The sequence below is a fragment of the Gadus macrocephalus genome, chromosome 8 (genome assembly GCF_031168955.1).
Source record: "Gadus macrocephalus chromosome 8, ASM3116895v1".
Classification (NCBI taxonomy): domain Eukaryota; kingdom Metazoa; phylum Chordata; class Actinopteri; order Gadiformes; family Gadidae; genus Gadus; species Gadus macrocephalus.
The window spans coordinates 5,636,209-5,653,630 of NC_082389.1; the positions used below are offsets into that span (position 1 = coordinate 5,636,209).

The 17,422-nt window shown below is 45.7% G+C and overlaps 2 protein-coding genes, 1 long non-coding RNA gene and 3 other non-coding genes across 13 annotated transcripts; 5 read left to right on the top strand and 1 right to left on the bottom strand.

Moving 5' to 3' along the window:
* The first annotated feature begins 654 nt into the window (after positions 1 to 654).
* Positions 655 to 5,009, top strand: LOC132462668 (uncharacterized). Of its 5 annotated transcripts, none has more exons than XM_060058329.1 (6): positions 655 to 751; positions 952 to 2,567; positions 2,841 to 2,996; positions 3,316 to 3,429; positions 3,517 to 3,930; positions 4,011 to 4,163. In XM_060058329.1, the coding sequence occupies exons 4-6, from the start codon at positions 3,400 to 3,402 to the stop codon at positions 4,161 to 4,163; spliced, it is 597 nt and encodes a 198-aa protein (XP_059914312.1). In that variant the 5' UTR covers positions 655 to 751; positions 952 to 2,567; positions 2,841 to 2,996; positions 3,316 to 3,399. The 5 variants fall into 5 exon arrangements, 4 of the variants coding, with proteins under 4 accessions (XP_059914312.1, XP_059914314.1, XP_059914311.1 ...); XM_060058331.1 differs by having other exon boundaries at positions 679 to 751; positions 2,467 to 2,567; positions 2,844 to 2,996; XM_060058328.1 differs by lacking the exon at positions 655 to 751 and having other exon boundaries at positions 781 to 2,567; positions 2,844 to 2,996.
* Positions 5,010 to 5,881: 872 nt separating this feature from the next.
* trnap-agg (transfer RNA proline (anticodon AGG)) lies at positions 5,882 to 5,953 on the top strand. The gene has a single exon. It is a non-coding gene; the product is annotated as a tRNA-Pro (tRNA).
* Positions 5,954 to 6,231: 278 nt separating this feature from the next.
* trnaw-cca (transfer RNA tryptophan (anticodon CCA)) lies at positions 6,232 to 6,303 on the top strand. The gene has a single exon. It is a non-coding gene; the product is annotated as a tRNA-Trp (tRNA).
* Positions 6,304 to 6,888: 585 nt separating this feature from the next.
* trnag-ucc (transfer RNA glycine (anticodon UCC)) lies at positions 6,889 to 6,960 on the top strand. Its single transcript has one exon. It is a non-coding gene; the product is annotated as a tRNA-Gly (tRNA).
* Positions 6,961 to 7,394: 434 nt separating this feature from the next.
* Positions 7,395 to 16,681, bottom strand: LOC132462672 (uncharacterized). 4 transcript variants are annotated; one of them, XR_009526888.1, is made up of 4 exons: positions 16,487 to 16,681; positions 13,429 to 13,498; positions 12,179 to 12,803; positions 7,395 to 9,812 (listed from the first exon to the last, which is right to left on the bottom strand). It is a non-coding gene; the product is annotated as an uncharacterized LOC132462672 (long non-coding RNA). The 4 variants fall into 4 exon arrangements; XR_009526886.1 differs by having other exon boundaries at positions 12,179 to 13,498; XR_009526887.1 differs by lacking the exon at positions 16,487 to 16,681 and having other exon boundaries at positions 13,429 to 14,488.
* kncn (kinocilin) lies at positions 9,477 to 14,495 on the top strand. The gene is made up of 5 exons (XM_060058337.1): positions 9,477 to 9,624; positions 11,671 to 11,739; positions 11,918 to 11,989; positions 12,208 to 12,301; positions 14,420 to 14,495. Exons 1-5 carry the CDS (start codon positions 9,477 to 9,479, stop codon positions 14,493 to 14,495), a joined length of 459 nt encoding a protein of 152 aa, XP_059914320.1.
* Positions 16,682 to 17,422: the final 741 nt, after the last annotated feature.

Sequence of the window (17,422 nt, forward strand, 5' to 3'; positions counted from 1 at the left end):
ATACAGATATGAGGACGACAAATTACCTGAAAACATTTGGCTGGGGTTTGCGTCATTTTCCCTGCATTTACAGTGTGGGCGCAGAATTCGACGGTGCGCTAGATTGATTGTCTGTGATGATCGCAGTTCGCAGACATGAATAATTGTGGCATTAGTTCATATTTATTTCATAAACGGCAGTAAAAAAATAATAATAACGGTGGGCATATAAATAAAAACGGTGGATATTATAACAAAAACATAAATAAATAATTGCACACCGTATTAAATGTGCTTAATAAATACATTTGATTTCACTAGCATTTCACAGACCCATAGTATGGATAAGGTGTTTAGTACGATCAATCACCGTTGCTTCTTTCCCCATAAGACGCTACAGTCAGTAAGACGCTTTTAAGAAAGAAAGTATTGCCCGGTGTCACAAAACGAATGTACCCATTCCGAGTCTAGCTTCAAACTCGTGCATGTTGCAGAAAATGTGCAACAGCGCCCTCTGGGGTCACATATTTCGACGGGTCGCAGAATTCGGTGTAACACCGTCCCTCGTCTCGAGCTTCTCGCTCACAACCAATCACGTTCTTCTGGAGGTCACTAGTTCTTAATTGATTTCAGCTGCGTCTCCCCCGCCTCTCCTCATAAAGCGCCCCCACCGTGACGGCTGTTAATAATTTATTTTGTGTTGGATTGCGTGGGCTGAACAATCCGGACATCGTGGCCACCGACGTGGACCCCCGCCACCGGGACCCACGCAGTGAGTAATGCGGGGTACTTCCTTCATGAGCACTGCACATGTACACTCTCCCCATCTCTTCCTGTCGTCTGTTCTCGCCCCTCTATTGTACATGTTTTACCGCTGGAGGTTAATGTGGATTTGCTGATGGAAGTGGTAGTTTGTGTTGAGTGGTTTATCTATGGGATCGACTGACTAACTAACGCTGCGGACCGCTACAGCACCGACCACCACACTGGGGAGTGTCCTCTGCTCACTGTGGAAGCAGCATGGAAGAACTGCAGCAACTCTGATGGAAACGAGGACCTCCACGCTGTTGAACACAAACTGTTCTAGGCCTACTACAAACCGAGGCGGTCCCACTCGGTTAAAGATCTCGTGGTCAATGCGGCAGACCGCTGCACCTGGACGTCACCTTCTGCAGATACTTCACTGCCCTCAGGAATCCACGGATAACTTGAAACATGTCCGACTCCACATGTCCTAAAAATCCAGGATGGAAACTTGTGGAAGGAAGAAAGGGGTCTGTTTTTGCTCAACCCATTGCCCCACTGAGCCCTTCTGTGGAAACCTGTCTGACTGACCCTACTGACTGGGGGCCTGTTGATGTGTGTTTGGTTGGTCTGGTAGAAGGTTTGCTGCTTGTGATCTGCAAGGTGGTCCTGGGTTAGATGCGGTGTCTGACTTGCACACCACTCTCCCAATTCTATTCTTCTCTTTACTACTTTTCTACTTTCAATACACTTGCTGCTGCTGCTGTTGACCGCTGGTGGTGCAATGTGGTTTTTATTCGCGTATGTTCTGTGGACTTTGCATTTGTATTTTAATGAACATGTTTACTGCCTGTTCGACCTCGGATTGGCAAACCTAAACTCCTTCACTGGCAAAATGTAGATGCAAATTAAATGCCAAAATTAACATTTCAATATTCGTTTTGCGTATTTCACCAATGGCTTCGGAACTAGACGGACCTTGTATATAATTTGCTCTTCAAAGATGCGGTCAGGCGCCCCTCCGTTATATAACGTTTTCTGCCCGGTACGAAATAGACCGACCAATAGCAACCCTTTAGGCTATCTAATGTGAGGTTGGATATACGCAACATGTAGAGGTGTTTCAACAACAAAGATGGAAGTTAGTGAACTAAAGACTGTATATGCTCACTAAAAGAACGAACGACTACTACTCAAAGATTTTGAGGAATATGTATTTCTGCATCACCCATTCCAATGCTATGATTAGTCGAGGCCTATCCAATAGCATAGCATCGACCCATTTTAGATCGCGCCCTTTAGACACGCCCCTTGGAAATTGAACAACGCACTTCAACGCAGAGGATCCAGAAGGATTTCACGAGTCCATTGGAAGATATCGAGGAACATGAACATCACCAATGAAGGAGAGTAACGTTGCCACTTGCTATAGGAATTTAGTGAAGCACTAAATAGTTAATAATAATAATAATGATAAAATGTGGTCACCATTTATTGACTTTTTGGGTAAGACTTGCTTTACTAATATAACCACGTTAAAACCGCATTCATTTACTTGTGTAGTTTCCCACTATTCATTAAATGTTTTATAGAAGTAAAAAAGTAATCAATAGAACTATACACATTTGTACAACAATTAATCATTATACAGGATTTGAACATTTTCTATTCTAACTCATGCTTCATAATATTTCCAAGGATTGCAGAGTACCAAATGATTTATGAACAGTTGTTTTTGTTCAGGAGCGGATTGTACTCCCAGAGGCTTCAACAGAGCGGGTCTGGAGCTGGGAGCTGCAGGTGGATGTTGGCCAGGAGCCGTTCAGTCCTACAGGAACAGACGGGTGAGCCGTGGAACTGCACATCCTATAAACTCCTTGGCGTGGTCAAACGGTTCGGAATAAAACTGGAATTCAGTCATTGGTTGTGATTGGCTTGTTAGCCAAGCGTTCTCAGCCACAAGGACCTTATGAAGATTAGATGTGTGGCTGGGTTTGGGAGTTTATAGGAAATGATACTTCTCAAGAACGTACAGAATGGGAGAAGATAAGCTATTGACATCAGAGTGAGCGAGGAGAAAAATCTCCAGTGTTTAAATAGATTTTGTCTTGTTTCAGTAGAGGTGATGGAGGCGGTTGTCTGGAGGTGCTCGTCTGGAGGTCCGTGGCGGTCGTCTGGAGGTGCTCGCCGTGAGGTCCATGGCGGTCGTCTGGAGGCGCTCGCTGCAGGTGGAGGGAAGGCCGGGAGCCGTGCAGCCCAACGGATGCAGAACGGTGAGACACGGAACTGCACAGCTGCACATTTTTTCTAGGCTTGGTGAATTGTTTAGAATTAAAACTTTGACATGCAGCCACAGCAACTCTGAGGTGTTCTGAAAAATGTCAGATGCATTCTCAGCCACTAGGACCAGCTCCAGGATGTAGGCTAGGTCTGTGTGGCTGGCTGTTGGGTTAAATAATACCTCACTCAAGACTGCACAGTAGGGCATCAGTGAGATCTGTGGGAGCTAAAGCAGAGGAGGAGTTGATTATCTGCATCATGTACGGGGAGAAATGTGCAGTGTGCAAATGGAACGTGTCATTCGCCTTTCAGAAGGACTGAGGCGGAGGTCCTGGAGGCAGAGGCCAGCCTGGAGGCAGAGGCCAGCCTGGAGGCGTCCAACCTGGAAGGGGCGGCATGGAGGGCCAGGTGGCGGCTCCTCATCCAGTAAAGTTAAACTCATCTTCAGTGCATCCATGATGAAAGGGGAGAAATGTTCCAGTGTGCAACTGGAACTTGTGTCTCACATTTCAGAAGGGCCTGGAGGCGGCCAACCTGGAAGGCCTGGAGACGGCCGAGGTCCTGGAGGCAACGGCGGTCCTGGAGGCAACGGCGGGCCTGGAGGTGGAAGCCAACCTGGAGGTCCTGGAGTCGGTGGGCCTGGAGGCGGCGGTTGGGGTCCAACCTGGAAGGCCTGGAGGCGGTGGTTGGGACCAACCTGGAGGCGGTGGTTGGGACCAACCTGGAGGTCCCGGCGGTGGCGTCCACCTGGCGGCGGCGGCGTCCTGGAGGGCCCGGCGGTGGCGGCGTCCTGGAGGGCCCGGCGGTGGCGGCGTCCTGGAGGGCCCGGCGGTGGCGGCGTCCTGGAGGGCCCGGCGGCGGCGGCTTCCTGGAGAGCCCGGCGGCGGCGGCGTCCTGGAGGGCCCGGAGGCGGCGGCTCCTCATCCAGTAAAGCTAAACTCTTCTCCAGTGCATCATGAACGGGGAGGAATGTCCGGGTTGCAAATAGAACGTGTGTCACATTTCAGAAGAAATTAGGCGACGTTGCGGAGGTCCAGGCGGTTGGCCCGGTGGAGGTCCTGGAGGAGACGGTCCCGGCGGTGGAGGACGGCTGGGGGATCCGGCGGTGGAGGACGGCTGGGGGATCCGGCGGTGGAGGTCCGAAGGCGGCTCGTGATTAGACCAACCAGCTCCTCATCCATGGAAGGTAAGCTCTTTCTCCAGGTCAATCTGATCAACGAGAAAATCAAAGAGCGCAGCCATGAACTGGTGGTATCGCCATTTGGCGACTAAACTCTAATGTTTAACTCGAGTAACTGCAGTGTTTCCCCCAGCACTGTATGGTTAAGGCCGTTTTAACAGCAGGGCCCCGCCTTGACTACCAATGTAGAAAAATTATATATAAAAAATAATTATGCAATAACAAAGTGCAAAACTCGTAGGGAAAGAAAACATACTTTCCTCAAGTACAAAAAATATAGATAAATAATTCGTCGGTAATACTGTATACTGTTCAAAACAATAGTCGTGCCATAAAGCATTTTGAATGCAATTGAAAAGGCGGTTGTATGTATTATTGCGAACTGAAACCCTCACCGAAGACCCCCCCCCCCCCCCCCCCACCTTGACTAAGACATTGTCTGGGGGAAACACTGAACCGGTTTGTATCACTTGGTAGTGAGTACACTAGGGTAGCTGGGTCATCTCCAAATGGTAACTGAGTGTTTGCTCCAGCAGGATTGAAGGAGTCACTGGGGATGAAGATCACTGCTCAGGGGCTGACGACCACTCATCTTTCCGGAGAAGGTACATAAATCTACAGCTGATGTGATTAAAGTTCTGCAGTTCAGATCCGCTGATAAATGGTCCCATACCGTATCCACAGCGTCCTCATGGTGCAGGCGGTCAAACCTCCACCTCTTTGAAGAGACCAAGCAGCTTGATGACTGACTGGTTCTTTATACTCAAGACCTCGTCCCGGAGCAGAGGACGGACCTAAGGCCCGCAGCGCAGCAGACTAGAGACTCCATGTGGAACCGGTAAAATACTGGATTGACCATCTTGAAGACATTTTCATTTATTCAACAAGGTTAGTTTTGTTTGGCGGGTATGTTGCTTTGATACTCACGCCCCTTCCGGTAGGGCTCATGGGACCTATGAGATCGAAAAATATGAATGGGTGTCAATGGAGAGAAAATAATTATTTCCTGGTCCCGGTCTTTATATGCCCTGGATTACACATATGTTGTTTGTGGATTTAAAGGATAATTTTTCATGCAAAGAGTTTGACCGTTTATTGTGCAATTGTTCAGATAAAGGCTGTAGAGAAAACACAACGAGAAAGACTACACGGCTCGTATGTGACTTAACCCTCCCTGCGACTGGCGTGGAGAAGACCGACAATCTTCCCATCGGCATAACTGAAACTCTGCACATGCCCCGACTTATAATGGTTTTCACCTCTTTTCTTTTATCCTCCCCTTGGAAAAAGCGGTGAAGTGGGGCAGAGAGATCGCCATCTCTGTGCCGAGTTCCAAGGGCGGGTGTGGTGACGTGGTTGGCTTTCAATGGTTGGCTTATATTTTTATTTGGGCAGAACTTTTGATGTTTGACTATCCAGTGGCTATCCCTTTTCTATCATTAATGTGAATAAATCAAAAAAAAATCTGCATTCATTATTAATCATATGAATTACTGTTATTCGTTCAAAGGCAAACTATTCTGTCAGTTTGCATTAAAAATGTGAAAATGGTGGGGGAATTTTGCTACATCAAACTTATGGAATGATGTTACACAATTTGAAATGTAAATCAACCTAAACGTCCTAGCGTTGATGACAATATGCATACATAATATTTAAGTAAGCGATTTAGTCGTGCCTTTTTCGGTCCTTGTGCATGGCTCGTTGGTCTAGGGGTATGATTCTCGCTTAGGGTGCGAGAGGTCCCGGGTTCAAATCCCGGACGAGCCCATCTCTTTTTGTGGTCATTGGATTATCTTCATTTTTGGAAAAAAAAAGCACATTTTCCAAAAATAGGTGCCGGGGATGTGTTCTGTGTGTAGACTAGACTATGGATTACGTGTTTCCCATTGAATGAAGAACTAAAGAGTGGCGTGCACGAAAAAAACGATTGTGGTTTTCGGAAAGAAATACCAATTGGGGCCAGTGCGGGTATCAAAATATCGACCTGGCCGTTATCAGCTTTATGGACTTTTTTTATAGAAACAATTCCCATTGATAGTGAAACGGACCTCGTGGCGCAACGGTAGCGCGTCTGACTCCAGATCAGAAGGTTGCGTGTTCAAATCACGTCGGGGTCAGAATTTTGTCAAATTTTGATGAGATTTGTAGATCCTATGCGTCGTCCAAGAAATTACATTCCATGAATTAAGACCAATATGGACCAATATGACATTACTAATATTTGTTATTAGGAAAGAGATGGTTAAGCTTGATTATAATGTTAGCTATGGATCGTTTAGGTAAGAGGATAAGCAGGTTAAGGTTGGTTTTTATTGTGGTTAGAGATGGTCAAGTTAAGATATAAGGTAAGAAATTATCAAGTTTAGGTATTGGGTTGAAAATTGTTATTTTAGCTGTTATTAGAGATGGTGTAACACTATTTTAGCAGCAGTGCAGCACACAGGGATTTTCTTTATAAAACAAATAGGCCTACTGGTGTTTGGTAAGCCCTGTGTAACATATTGTCTAAGAAATGGCTATTTACATCAATATCTATTAGCTTTCTCATTAGCCATGCAATAATAGATCTTTGTTTGTATTTATGTATTCTTTTTGTGACTAAAGTATTTTGGAGAAATCACAACAATGTTATTTTTGTCCGCGGAATATACCTATTTCCGAATTCTTTTTTCTATATGTATTAGCTCTGTGCTAACTATAAAGCGTTGGTGGTATAGTGGTGAGCATAGCTGCCTTCCAAGCAGTTGACCCGGGTTCGATTCCCGGCCAACGCATTGCTTTTTTGTATTTCTCCAGTACAAAATTATTGACCTCCCATTACGCAGTGTTTTACGCAAGATAAATGATCTACTATGAACAAAATAAAAAACCCTAAGGAAGTACAGTCTATAAGGTTCATTCATATTTAGTGATATTATACAGTCACATTCTCATACCAAAATAAGAACTATTACCATTTCGAGCCACAAGAAGGCAATGTTTTTCAGATCTTTCCTTGCACTTACGGTGTGTAATATATATATTTTATATTTAAATATTTATTAAGTTTGATTCAGTCATTCAGTGTATTTACTATTGCTGTTCTGGAGCTTTTTGATCTGCGTTTTCATTTTTTGATGCCTCAACTATGTGTCTTTAAAAGGTTGAAGCAATTACAATTGTTAACCAAAAGGAAAGCAACATATTCATCGAAGCATAAAACAATATATGTATTCTAAGGTTTTAACACAAAGTTAAAATGCAGGAGTGACCTAGCAGCCTGTATCAAAATCAAAATGTTATACTATACTATCATAGGTACAATCTAACACATGGTCATTCTGAACGGTGCAATTTCTTGTGACAAGCAAGCAACAAATAAGTAGACAAATTGAGGTCACAAAAAAGAGACGAAATATGGCTAGCCTAGCAACAAATATACATAATTGAAATCAAACTCTGACCAAAATCCAGAGAATGTTAATGAGAATACAGCATATGTATCCTGGTGGTTATAGATGAAGGGAGAGTATGAAGCATGAATGAAGAATACAAATATTCAATATCATAAATATATAGTGGAGGTGGACCGATCAATATGCACTGTCAAAATAAGGGAATGTACATTGAATGTACAGGTGACACGATCAGCTGTTATATATTCATGTGATCAATATGATCAATTTGTCTTGCTGGTTTAGAAGCCTGTTTGTCGGGGAGAGACAACTGTCAGTGAGTCAGGTTGTCCCTGTTGAACGTAGGGACAACCTGACAACCGGTTTTAGGATTTTCTGTACTTGTCTCAGTCTTCGCTTGTGGAAAATTACTTCACAGAGGGTAGAGGTGATGGGATATCAACACCTGCTGTTCATGTTTGAATGGAAAAGTTTTTGCAGATAGCGAGCGAAACCAGCACACCCGCCGACATGTATTTGGAAAGATCCTCAAAAGTTCACAAGTTGAAAAGGCAACCTGTCTACAGTCGCCTACTAACTTCATATGTTCCTCTACAACCAGGAGTTAACCCCGCGTATCTCCTCTGTTGCCATGGATATGCTATTCCTAGGCAACCACAGGCCTTTGTGGATGGCCTCCAGCCCCCACCGCTGAAGACTCTGTGAACCTTTCATTACACATTCCCTTCACACAGACGCATCACACAAGTAGTGCACACTTTCTAGCTCATACACTTGCATCCTCATTTGCTCTCTCGCTCCATCTTTCTCTCTCCTTTCGCGATGTCAATCTATCCCCATCTCCCCCCTACTCCCTCACCTCTCTCTCCCTTCTCTCTCGTCTCCCTCTCTCCTCGCTCCTCATTTCTCACGTCACTCTCTATCGCTCCTCCATCTCTCTCAACCTCCCCTCTCGCTCTCTCTCTCTCTCTCTCTCTCTCTCTCTCTCTCTCTCTCTCTCTCTCTCCCCCTCTCTCTCTCCCTCTCTCTCTCTCCCCCCCCCCCTCTGTCTCCCCCCTCTCTCTCTCTCTCTCTCCCATGTGTTTTTTATTAAAGCAATTCAAACATCGTAATGTTGAGTCCATTAACAGAGAGCAGCAGGTTTCGCAGACCAGCAGGACAGCAGGGTCACAGAGCAGCGGAGCGGCAGGTTCACAGAGTACCATTCCGGCTCTATCCGTGAGCATCCATCGTTCCCCGATGCAGCCAGCGCACCTTGTTCGTGACCATGTGCGCCACCATACTGGTCGTGACCATGTAGGCCACCATACTGGTCACGACCATGTAGGGCACCCTACTCGTCGTGGCCATGTAGGCCAGGCCGCCACACCGGTCGTGGCCGGCGCGGCCATGATGCCACGTACCCCAGCGCCACAGCTCGGCCCCCTGTGTCCGGTACAGTGGGACGAGGGCCAGTCAACTGTGATCAGATTCACCACACCATGTATCGCTGTCATGAGAGTGTGGGACAGAGCGAGAGAGCAGGACAGCGGCACCAGCTTTTTAATCTCGTCGCGCGATGGAAACCAGAGCGCCGCCTTTTTAAAGATGCATGAGAAGTGTGGCGCCGCGGAGAAATGCAAAGCGCCACCGGAGAAAGTGTTCCTCCATCAGTGAGAGTCTTATGAGGAGAGAGGGAGGAGCTGGGGGGGGGGCGCCAGTCAGTCACACGAAAGCCGCCGGTGGACGCTAGCCTAGGGCCCTTCTGTAAGACAGAGTCTGTCGAGTCTCCGGTGGCGTGGTGGTGGTGGATTCTGCTTGCGTGCGTGTGTGCATGTCTCTCGTTCTTTTCCACCCGCGTGTGCCTTCTGTGCGCGTCTGAGGTGGCAGGTGGAGGCTCTCCTCCGCCTGCGTTGATGACCCCCGTCAGCGTGGGAGAGTACCACGGGCTGAGGGTGGGCTCGGCCCTTCTCTGCATCGTGGCCGGCTGCATCATCATCGGCGTGTCCCGGGAGTGTGACGCCGACGCGGTGGGAGGAATCTTCCTGGGAGCGGGGGGCCTGGGTGAGTGTCCCGGCTCGGGAGGCAGGGTGAGGGGGATGGAGGGGGTGAAACCTTAGAGCCGCCTTGGCTCCTTGGTTAGGCTGTGTGACCGACTTGATGCCTCGTCTTTCCTGGATGTATCCTCATCCCCAATTGTTGTCTACCTCGTGCGGGACAGTTGTCAGTGCTGTCTGGATGGGGAACTCTTCCTGATAATAAGAATGTTACACTTAATTTAAATTCAGCTACAAAATGCTTAACAGAAAAAGATCAAATAGTACACACAGTCAGGTTAATGTTACATATTTTAAGAACACAAGCTATATTTCCCTCACTTAACCACTAGGGAGTAGGACCATACATATAAGCCGTAAATACTATACATAGCCACAAGGGGAGCAAGACCTTACTGAAGGCTGCAATAAATACTTTAGCCACAGAAGGCAGCACCACAGACCAGGCGAGAAAGCCGAGGGTTACCTCACATCGGCTCCTCCCACTACTTCCGGACCGCGCTGTTTCAGACCATAACAGCCTACAGATCGAGCATGTCTTCAGAATCTTCTTGGCAGCTATTAGACATACATGGGTTCATGTTTTTGATCAGCTAGGAGACACTCGCACGTGCTTAGATACATCTTCAATCTCTCTTTGCTTCAGAGTATCAGTTTACCATACCGAAAATACTTTATACCAAATAAAGTCTCTTTAAAGCTATTCCTTTGGATTCGATCACTTTCCTTGAAGAACTCAGCAAAATTAATAACTAATTCAAACACAGAACATAATACCTGATATTTCTTTATGATGGCCATTGCATTGGTCACTGTTACATATATTAAATATGGACTGGTAAATATTCTCATTAACATTAAAAGGTGGCTTTACCTGTACTCATCTATGGGACCAATCAACAGATGCAATATCATGGGGGAACGATAAGCAGATCGAAATATTGGATGAGACCTAATTGAATACACACACACACTTGCACACAGACAAACACACACACACACACACACACACACACACAAATACACACACACACCTTGCGTAACCGAAGCTGATGGTTTAATGGCATGCGGAGTAGAATGTTGAGCTCGGTGCCAATAAGGATAGATTACCTTCAGCGCTGTTCCGGGCTACGGCTACGCCTCAGATTTTGTATCTTGTGAAAGAACAAAGTAGTATGACTTCATGTACCACGAGGAACGCTGCATTTGGAGTTTCGGGTTTTGTCCAGCATGTGTCGGGCATAAATGCATAATCCGACACGTCGATTGACTAATGTGCACGTGGACGGCATGTTCTCGTGAAAATATCTTCACTCAGTCTGTGGATTTGTGACATTTTAAGGCACAGACATGCGTCATAGCCGACCTCGGGACCTGACACTTTTTAATGCCAGCTCTTTTGGCTCCAAAGGGAAATCAATAACTGAATTGGAGGGAAAGCCTTACACACAAGAGTTATAGTTTAGGGGGGATTGGACTGTTCTCTTGGTATAATGAGAGTTTCAACATTTAACCCTCTAGAAATGTGTTTCATTTACTGGATGAGCACAGATGTGTATGTAAAAGCCTATTGATAGAAACACACAAGGATAAACATACATCTGTGTGTAATGAAGACCAAAAGAAACAAACTAGGAACTCTAACACACCGCTAAACACCTACAGGCGATAACTCGCCGTGTTCCTCATGAGTACTGGAGAGTTGACATCGGTATCTTTCTTCTAAGGCGCTCCAGGGAAATTAAGCGGTGGTTTATTAAGAATGGTCTAGAATCCTCCCAGCTGTTGATTCTCCCTCCTTTGAGAAGCCAGAGGACTGGCTTCCTTTTCTTTACGGGGGCAAATCTGAAACCAGCAGTACATGCCGTTGATGATCTTGTCCATCAAAAGAGACTGCCAGCAGCTATTGATAATGCATACTACCAAACAGATCTGCTTATATAAGGCCTCAATGGGATTCCTAATAGGGACATTACCTCATTTGATGAAGAGTGCCCCACAGGAATACAAAACAATATTGTTCAACAGATTGACCGCTCTTTGTGCATTCTAGGTTTGGTGATATCCATCTTTCCCTTGGTAAAGGCGTGGGTTAACATCAACCCTGTGCTCCCAACTCTTGGTGAATGTCTTCACTTACATCTTTTTCAGTTAGAGAATTCCTAATTGTATCATCTGCTGCCAAATGTCTCGTTAAACCGTTGTGTCGTTTGGCACTCATCTAGTTCCATGTGTGAGTGATTAGGAGCATTATGTTTGGACTGACTCTTAAGTACATTCATTGGTTTCTTGTTTCCCAGGCAACTTCCGAGTTCACCCTATCCCCTCAAATCCCACACCGGAGCAACCCGCAGATACAATGAGACGGGAAGGTGAGTGACACACACACACACACACACACACACACACACACACACACACACACACACACACACACACACACACACACACACACACACACACACACACACACACACACACACACACACACACACACACACACATTAATAATATGATTTATTTGAGGTTATGTGTGTGGCTGTTTGCTGTTTGTCTGCTACCTTGACCACTATGTGCTCTCACTGGAAAGGGACCCAGAGCCAGCTGAATCCGGAACCTTCCAAGAGCCGGATGGGGACCTTTGTGGAAGGTGGAGCAGCAGGAGAAAGCAACCCAGAGGAGGGGTAACATCTGAGTGACGCAGGCATGCACACACACACACACACACACATGCATGCATGCACACACACACACACACACACACACGCATGCACGTACACGTGCCCGACACACACAAATGCACACGCACACACACACACACGCATGCACGTGCACACGCACATACACAGATAGACAAACACACAGCGGTCGAGAATACATTAACCTACAAAGTCATGTGACTTCCGAGGCAGATTTTCTCCAAATAAAAGAAGCAATAAGTCTTAGTTTACTTCCTTTCCTGTCGATGCCAGCTGGTGTTTAATAGGATACCCAGTGTCACAACGCCCTGCCGCGCCAAGCACTGGATACTCAAGTGTAACTGCCTGTTAGTGTTACTGACTGCAGACTGTATCTAATGGCGTCTTGCTTGTTAAGGGGACTATGTTTGGTTTTGTAACTGTCAACAGAGATTCCTTACATTTGGGGGAGTAGATGATGAGGCAGGGACAGCTGGAAGCCACAGTTCTGGTGATGGGCAAATGAATGAACAAATAAAATAGATGATCTTAAATTAAGTTAATTGAGGCGGTTGTACTGCAATGTGCATGCATGCTAGTCAAACTTGAAAAAAGCGAGAGCCGCGACATTCTCACAGACCAAACATATGCCGCCGTCACAAAGGACAACAGTCGCCAATTCCTCTTCATAATTAAACAATCAGATCCACACAGCGATGGTGTTGCTATGGCAACCCGGATCCCAGAGCGACTTCACTCATGGGTAGTTTGATCATTTGCAGGATGATTTGGTCGGCGCACAATTAGCCCATCACATCTACACCCTTTTCGAGTATAGTAGAATAGTAGAGTAGAGTAGAGTAGGGTAGTATAATAGAGTGTAGCCCACACACTGTACACAGCATTCACCGAAAAATAAAAATGTAATGATGAAAGTAAGAGAAATATAGACACAATTATGTCCAGATGTAGGCTATATGAAAATCTAGTGCCATATGTAGCAGCATCACTGCCTCTAAATACCTGATTTTGTGAGGTGAAAGCAAAGACAAAATATTTTGTGGGTTACAGGCAGCAGAAGAAATTACATTTGTGCTTTGGCCCAGAGTCTCAGCCCTCTGGCTGGTACTTACTTTCGTGTCTGTATCCTCTGACTAGTACTTTGGTTCATGGGAGACCCAGATCGAAGCATTTGTTAACGACCTGCGGAAAAAATAATGCCTTTGTCTGGATGCTGTATGTGAACACGAACACATACAGCACCTTATTATCTGTGTTCTCCTCAGCGTGTTTTCCCTTGCCTTTGCGTGGCTGGTGTGCACAACGTGTGCTTAACTTTAAAAACATATTCAAAAGAGTCTACAGCGGCAGCATGTTCGACTTCCTTACTCTAAGTGTACAGCCTGTTCCCACAGCCTCACTTCTCCAAGAATAAAACCAAGCCGACAGGAGGCATCTAAATATACATGTATGCACGTTTCCTATAACCACCAACTGTCACTCTCACACTAATTGTAATCTTGTGCATCTGAATGTACTCTTCATGTAAATTGTACAGCAGAGTTCCGATTGCAGAGAAGAAGTGTTAATAAATACTGTATCTACCGTGTCAGGGTTTTTATAGACCTGACGACATTATTTTCTGCAGTTATCAAGCAGATATAATTAATGTAACCTTGCACTATTAGGCAGTTACTCTGTTCGAACAAGTTTACTATTATTGTCTTAGTAATACGATGAAATAATGGGATATCGTTAATACTTTTTGTCAAATGAAATTGAATAATTTGAATTACATAATAACACTTTCCAAAGCTACATTTCAAGATCACCTGAGGAACACCAAAGACACACACACACACCCACACACAGACACACACACAGACACACACACACACACACACACACACACACACACACACACACACACACACACACTCACACACACACACACAGACACACACACACACACACACACACACACACACACACACACACAGACACACACACACACACACACACACACACACACACACACACACACACACACACACACACACACACACACAAACACTACACTTCACACTTAGGGACATGGCTAACACACGTTGTCCTGTGTTTCAGGATGTCCTCTGATGGGCCAGACATCTTGTCAAGGAGGATATTCAAGCAGTCTGTTACCGAACAGGAACTGCCATGATGTCACTCCCCCCCCCCCCCCCCCCCCCCCTTCTACTCACATATGGATACTATGACAACCATAATTAACCTTCCCTGGGCGGTATCAATCCGTGCATAGTTGTTCTTAGTGTTGATGTCCACACAGTGTATTCAGGTGGACTAATAGAATCATAAATCAGGAAATCCATTCATAGATTGGAACACGTTCAGTGGTTTTACACTTTCTATTGACCCTTGGCACTTGGATAAAGCAAGTGCCTGTGCCTTGAGCCCATTTCCGTCCACCGTTTCTCATCACAACCGGCATTTGGACACCAATTAGGAGATGATTATGGTCATTAAGTGAGGAATGGACTCTTTACAATATTCATCATTCTAAGTTGTTATGGACAGAGCCTAGCACACACACACACACACACACACACACACACACACACACACACACACACACACACACACACACACACACACACACACACACACACACACACACACACACACACTTATATGCACACACACACACACACACACACACACACACACACACACACACACACACACACACACACACACACACACACACACAAAAAAGATGGTCAAAAGCACACACATACACACGCACACACACTCAAATGACACACGATCACTGAAATATGCAAAAACTGACTAATTGCAATGTGTTAACATGGATGCAAAACATTTTCTGGACTCTTATTTTGTCGCTGTAAAGTTACAACTTTTGGAATTAAAACAAAGATTGAATGAACACAATTGTTGGATTCTGTCATAAATTGAATATGCCAGACAGCGATGTCGTTTTGTGGGTCGAGAGCGAGAGAGCGAGAGAGCGAGAGATGTGAAGCATCGATACAGCTGTGAAGTTTGACCCTGCAACAGATGTGTCCACTAGGGGGTCCTAGGAGTATCACCTTCATAATCCCCCCCCCCGATCTTTGCATGGAGCGTACGTAGACAGCTCTTTTGATTAGGCTTCCACGCGCGACTTCGGAGGGATGAGCGGTGGACAGCTCGAGCAGGAGGAGCGTCTCGCGGTTTACTCATTGAAGGCGGGAGGGGAGCAGACGATTGCCCTCGTTGCATTTTTAACGACCGTAGCACAACAGATGTAGCAGACACCACAGTTCGGTCTTCCGTTTCTGTAGCCAACCTTCCGCGCCGCGTGCGTGTGGCGGGTTATTCGGTCCGAATCAGCGCGCAGTTTCAGCCAATTACGTATATCAGATTTCAGGAGAATTGTCCGGATGTCATCTCTAGTAGTAGTATTTTTTTCTCCCGGTAAAGGGGGTTTAAGTCGCGCCGTATTGCCTCGCGTTCTCTGTGGATGTGCAACCGATGGGGTTCCCGATGCTCGTCATTTACCACGAAGGACCGAGCGTGATGCACACCGCCTGTTTGGGATCGAACCCCCACGTGAACCTCTCCATTAAGCCGGGATTTTAATTTAAAATCCTGTAACACACATTGAACTGTACCTGCTGATGAGTAGGAGACATCGCGAGGAAAAAGGGTATGTGTTTTTTTGTTCTTCGTATTAGCAAATACACATGTCTTTGTGCCATCGTAGATCTTTAGCATTTGTCTGCTCGGTTTGAACTAATTAAAAAAATTGGAATACACTGGTAATGATATACAGGTGTTTTCCGTTGGCGTTTTCCACCTATTCAGTAATTGTAGTAGCCATAGTAGCTACAGGTGGATGTTATTCAACTGTGGCCATCCGTTAATGAAAGGCTTATACGCTCTTGTATCACATACCATTTTATGTCCCTGTTGATTTAAATTGTTCGACTTTATCAAATCTATATGAAATGTGTATCATGTTTGTAATACTGAAGTAATGTCTAGCATAAGTAAATCGTTTTACTCAAGCATGTGATAGAAGGCTACGGCCAGATCTGTACACACTTCACATCTGGATCTGTTATATCACATGTTTGAGTAGAGTGATATAACATTCCACATGAACATTAAAAATCATGATAGAAGTACCTGTAGCAGAAGGAGATGAGCAGTCTGTGAGAGATGTTCAGAGGGAATGTAGGCCAACAATGAAGAGGTTGGGAGTAGGATGTATGAGCATCTGCTTTCAGACGATATTTCAATTGACTAGAGCCCCAATGTCATATTCAAATGTGTTTTTACATGCATTTGCTTCCAATGCATGGCCATTTCATCACTCAGGCGTCATGTGGGACCATGCAAGCTGAGATCAAGTTAGAAGAACACGCCAGACTAGAATAGAGACCCAGAGAGAACAACAACAGTGACCAGACAGGACAGCACTAGAGAACAGAGAGGAGAACACTAGAGACCCAGCCAGTAAAACACTAGAGACCCAGAGAGGACAACACTAGAGACCCAGAGAGGACAACACTAGAGACCCAGAGAGGACAACAATAGAGACCCAGAGAGGACAACACTAGAGACCCAGAGAGGACAACACTAGAGACCCAGAGAGGACAACACTAGAGACCCAGAGAGGACAACACTAGAGACCCAGAGAGGACAACACTAGAGACCCAGAGAGGACAACAATAGAGCCAGTAAAACACTCAAGACCCAGAGAGGACAGCACTAGAGACCAGAGAGGACAGCACTAGAGACACAGCCAGTAAAACACTAGAGACCCAGGGAGGACCACATTAGAGACTAGAAAGGACAACAATAGACCAGAGAGGACCACACTAGAGACTAGAGAGGACAACAATAGAGACTAAGAGAGGACAACAATAGAGACTAAGAGAGGACAGCACTAGAGACCCAGAGAGGAAAACATTAGAGACACAGAGAGGACAACACTAGAGACACAGAGAGGACAACACTAGAGAGGGCAGCACTAGAGACACAGAGAGGACAACACTAGAGACACAGAGAGGACAACACTAGAGACACAGAGAGGACAGCACTAGAGAGGGCAGCACTAGA

Coding starts and splice junctions, on each gene's coding strand:
- LOC132462668 (XM_060058329.1), top strand. CDS start 3,400: ATGGAGGGCCAGGTGGCGGCTCCTCATCCA. Junction 3,430..3,516: donor AGGTGGCGGCTCCTCATCCA/GTAAAGTTAAAC, acceptor CTCACATTTCAG/AAGGGCCTGGAGGCGGCCAA. Junction 3,931..4,010: donor AGGCGGCGGCTCCTCATCCA/GTAAAGCTAAAC, acceptor GTCACATTTCAG/AAGAAATTAGGCGACGTTGC.
- kncn (XM_060058337.1), top strand. CDS start 9,477: ATGACCCCCGTCAGCGTGGGAGAGTACCACGGGCTGAGGGTGGGCTCG. Junction 11,740..11,917: donor CCCTGTGCTCCCAACTCTTG/GTGAATGTCTTC, acceptor CTTGTTTCCCAG/GCAACTTCCGAGTTCACCCT. Junction 12,302..14,419: donor GAAAGCAACCCAGAGGAGGG/GTAACATCTGAG, acceptor CCTGTGTTTCAG/GATGTCCTCTGATGGGCCAG.